General features: G+C 29.4%; 2 protein-coding genes across 2 annotated transcripts in view; both read right to left on the bottom strand.

Annotated features, from left to right (window-relative positions):
* Window positions 1-256: 256 nt before the first annotated feature.
* LOC100573506 lies at window positions 257-1,603 on the bottom strand. The gene is made up of 3 exons (XM_003242648.4): window positions 1,344-1,603; window positions 644-1,124; window positions 257-562 (listed from the first exon to the last, which is right to left on the bottom strand). The coding sequence occupies exons 1-3, from the start codon at window positions 1,569-1,571 to the stop codon at window positions 510-512; spliced, it is 762 nt and encodes a 253-aa protein (XP_003242696.1). The 5' UTR covers window positions 1,572-1,603; the 3' UTR covers window positions 257-509.
* A 1,789-nt stretch (window positions 1,604-3,392) lies between these two features.
* Window positions 3,393-3,757, bottom strand: part of LOC100573415 — a 5,574-nt gene continuing 5,209 nt past the window's right edge. Inside the window, exon 6 of the mRNA XM_029492138.1 lies at window positions 3,393-3,570. Coding sequence (XP_029347998.1) covers window positions 3,407-3,570 — 164 coding nt within the window. The 3' untranslated portion in view covers window positions 3,393-3,406. The remainder of the gene's footprint in view (window positions 3,571-3,757) is intronic.

The following is a 3,757-nucleotide window of genomic DNA, read 5'->3' as shown; positions in this document are numbered from 1 at the left end:
CTTTGTTATAAACTTTAATATTATTCAACAAGAAAAAACTAACTATGATATTGTTTTTAAATCAAACAATTACAAATAATAATAATTTTCAATTTCCAAACAGTTTTTACTTTTAATATTAAAGTAACTGTTAATGACTATTTAATATACTATATTGTATATAATAAAGTTTAATTTAAATAAAAATCACATCCTTTAAGTAATAAAATGTTTACATATTAAAATTTAAATATTTATAGTATAAATGTTCATTGGTTTAAAAATATTTTAATTTAAATTGTGTAAATTAAAAATTCACATAATATTAAACTGTTTTCCTTTACTGGAATTGGCCTTTTTTTGAGATTGTCGTACAATTCCCAGTTATGCGTACCTCTTTTAGCATAAGCTGTATAATGGCCTATCGAATTTCTCAATCCACTTTTTCCTTTATAGAAATGTATGGCACCACAAAGTTCAAATGTGATGCTTTCATACACAAGTATCTGTGGAATGTCACTCAGCTTTACTTAAACCATGCTAGCTGCTTCAGTACTACACATGGATGAAGTTAGATCATTACCTACAAAAAATATAAATATGTTTAGATTTTTAGCTGTTGATAAAAATTTTTATTTACTTATAGAAGTAAAAATATATTTACCTTCCCATTGCAAAACATCAATAAATAAATGGTGGGTTGATATTTTTGAATGTACAGTTTTCATACCATCACAATTCTCACTGCATTCCAAATACTCCACACCAGTGCATTCTTTGAAGAAATGCTGTAAGCCACTTAAATTTCCACTATTTCCAGTCTGATACGTTAAATACATCACTTGCCACTTGGATGTTTTTATGCAAATGTTGGAAGAACGTTTTGAAAATTCTTCAATTGTTGGGTAATTTTTTAGCAAAGCTTTCACAATATGTCCCATGGTAGCATTACATTTAGCAAATGTGATGTTATATTGCAACAGCTGTAATTCTGGTTTTAAATAGTGCTTTATAACTTCAAGTCTTTTGGTGTAAGTTGAGGATGTAATTCCATTTTTCACTAAACTTGAAATTAAATTGAAATACTTATCATCATTGAATGAATCCATTAACTTTGAATACACTTGACTATCACAATATGATACCTGAAAATATTATAATTTTAAATGGCAGTTTATAAAATAATATAGATGTTTAGAGTTTAATATTTTAATACATTTGTGCATCAAAATTTGATACCCGATACATTTCTAAAATGCAGAAAACATTGGATTATGTGTATTAAAAAAAAATTATTTTAACCAACTTTCATAAATATTTTTGGTTAAAAGTATAAAATTATACCAACAGTTATTGTTACTTACCATGAGTATAGAAGATAATGCATCAAATGCATAGGTGTTACTTAAAACAACTCTGTCAGTTTTGTTAACAGTTTTAGAACTTTTTAAGTCTTGAAATCTTGACCCATTTTTTAAAATTGGCAACGATTGAATTTTATTGCTGTTCTTCAAATTCAAATATCTTAAATGCGGGTTTGGAACTAAATAAGAACAACTTTTTCTTTGTTTAAGGCTTTTACGATTCCCCATTCCTCAAGTGCGGCGTTTTCTTCAGTAAAACTCGTTTGTCTATCGTTTTCTATATCCTCATCTACTGACATTGGGTTATTTTCATTAAACTCATTTGGACAACACAACACAACTCATCAATCAAAGTAATTTCTTTATTAAAATGTGTTTGTTCATTGACTGTATCAACTACAAACAATGCTTCATTTTCATCATAATCATTGAATTTATCCAAAACAAACGATGGTGACACATTTCTTGAGAGACAAGGATCACCTAAATCTTGTTGATCATTAACATTGTGAGTTTCTAACAAATTAAATGAAAATGAATGATTCAAATCGGTGTTATATCGGTCTTCAACTTATCCAGTAGTAGAATATGGTGACATAGATTGATTTTTGGCTATTCGGATAATTGATGCTCCTTTTAGAGACATAACATGATTTTCTAAAAATATTTCAATATTAGTGGGTAAAACAACAATTTTCATAGTGACCATTCTTAATTTTTTGAAGCTGAATTCAACTGCAGCTGAACTACATATTTGTTCTCCGTAGTTGAAGATTGTTATCATAACACCAGACCATAGGGGTAAAAGCTTCATGCATTTAATTAGTATAGGGACTAGTGATGGAATAAATAAAGGAGTAATTACAGTACCTTCCTGTATTAATGATGTACTAATTTCATAAGTTTTTTTTGCCCATTCTTCAAATGGATTATGAAGTTTGTCTAACCCTTCATTAGAGCGTTCATACTCTTCCTCGATACACGTTTTAGCTTCATCCTCAGATCTTGCTGTAGAAATTATGTCTTCAAATTGTTGCTTAAAATCTATGAATCCCGTTTATGTAGCTTTTATAATAATTTCTTTGTGTTTTTTACATGGTGTCTCTTCGTGTGTGTGTTTATTGTTTCCGCATGTTTCATTAGTAATTGTAACAAATAATGACAGTAACATTGATTTAATTTCAATAAGTGACTGACTTTTAATTAAAACACCAATAGAGCGACGAATAACTTCTTTGACCCTTCGAGGAATAGTTTATAGTGGTATCCATTTACTGCATGTTTTTACAAAATGAGCAACATCAATCCTTATAAAACAATGGTGTACCAAGTGTGAATTTCCTTCTATTCTTTTAGTCAAAAGATCAGCACAAACTATGATGTAGTCCTGTTGCGTCGTATATTGTGTAAAACTTTTTGCAATGGCAGAAAGCAATGCCATGGATTGATCACATACAGTTTCTTTGGGCATTGGAACATCACAGTTTATGTGAATACACTTAATAACCAATTAGAAATAGCCAAACTGTTATGCTTCTCGCTTAACATATTTGTAACTGTAAAACTACATTTATTTTGTGAATCATAGATCAATTCTTCATACAAGAAAATTGAGCTTGTTTTTGCTTGTTCAACTTTAAGAACTTCTTCACGACCGAACCTGTAGCATCAATGATCATTTAGAACTGGATCCTTTACAGTAGCTCCTATATATTTGGATTTGATCAGCACAATGGTAATGTAAGTAGAAAGGATCACATTCAATATCATGCATTATGTTTTTAAGTTCATCTTCTTGTTTCATTAAAGCTAATGCCGTTAAAGTGTCTTCATGTCTACGACTGCCCGATTCGTAACTTTAAAATGCGTAATGAATTACCAGATGGAATAATGGACGGATCAGGTGCACGTAAAAAATTACAGAAAATTAGTAATATGATACACATAATACATTTCAGTATTTTCATAAGGTAATATGTGTTGATTTTTGAATGAAATTATAGGTACTAGGGCAGAGGTTTGAAAGTTGCCAATTCAATAAATGGGAATTAAGATTCCTGTTTTTATGAGACATACTGCTTCTCTTTCTCGATAAGTTTCACTTGACAGTCCCTCGACACAAATTGATGCAATATCGCTTTTTCCATTGCTGGTCCTATCATACGACGTTTTTTTGTTGATTTGTGTGCCTCTTGAAAATCACCTCTGAATGTAGAATGCATAAGAACTGCATACAACAAATTTGAATTATTAAGTATGAAAAACTTAATACCGGGTGATTCTTTTATAATTGAACACTCATTATTTCAAAAAGTTTAAATTTTTTTGAAAATATTTTTTATCCTTATAATTTTTTAAGTTTTTATTTTAGATTCTGAGTGGAACGATGAATGTATTGATTTTACAATGATGTG

Source organism: Acyrthosiphon pisum, chromosome X (genome assembly GCF_005508785.2).
Source record: "Acyrthosiphon pisum isolate AL4f chromosome X, pea_aphid_22Mar2018_4r6ur, whole genome shotgun sequence".
NCBI classification, from domain to species: domain Eukaryota; kingdom Metazoa; phylum Arthropoda; class Insecta; order Hemiptera; family Aphididae; genus Acyrthosiphon; species Acyrthosiphon pisum.
The sequence above is the reverse complement of the archived record's forward strand: the minus strand, read 5'-3'. Positions and strand labels throughout refer to the sequence as shown.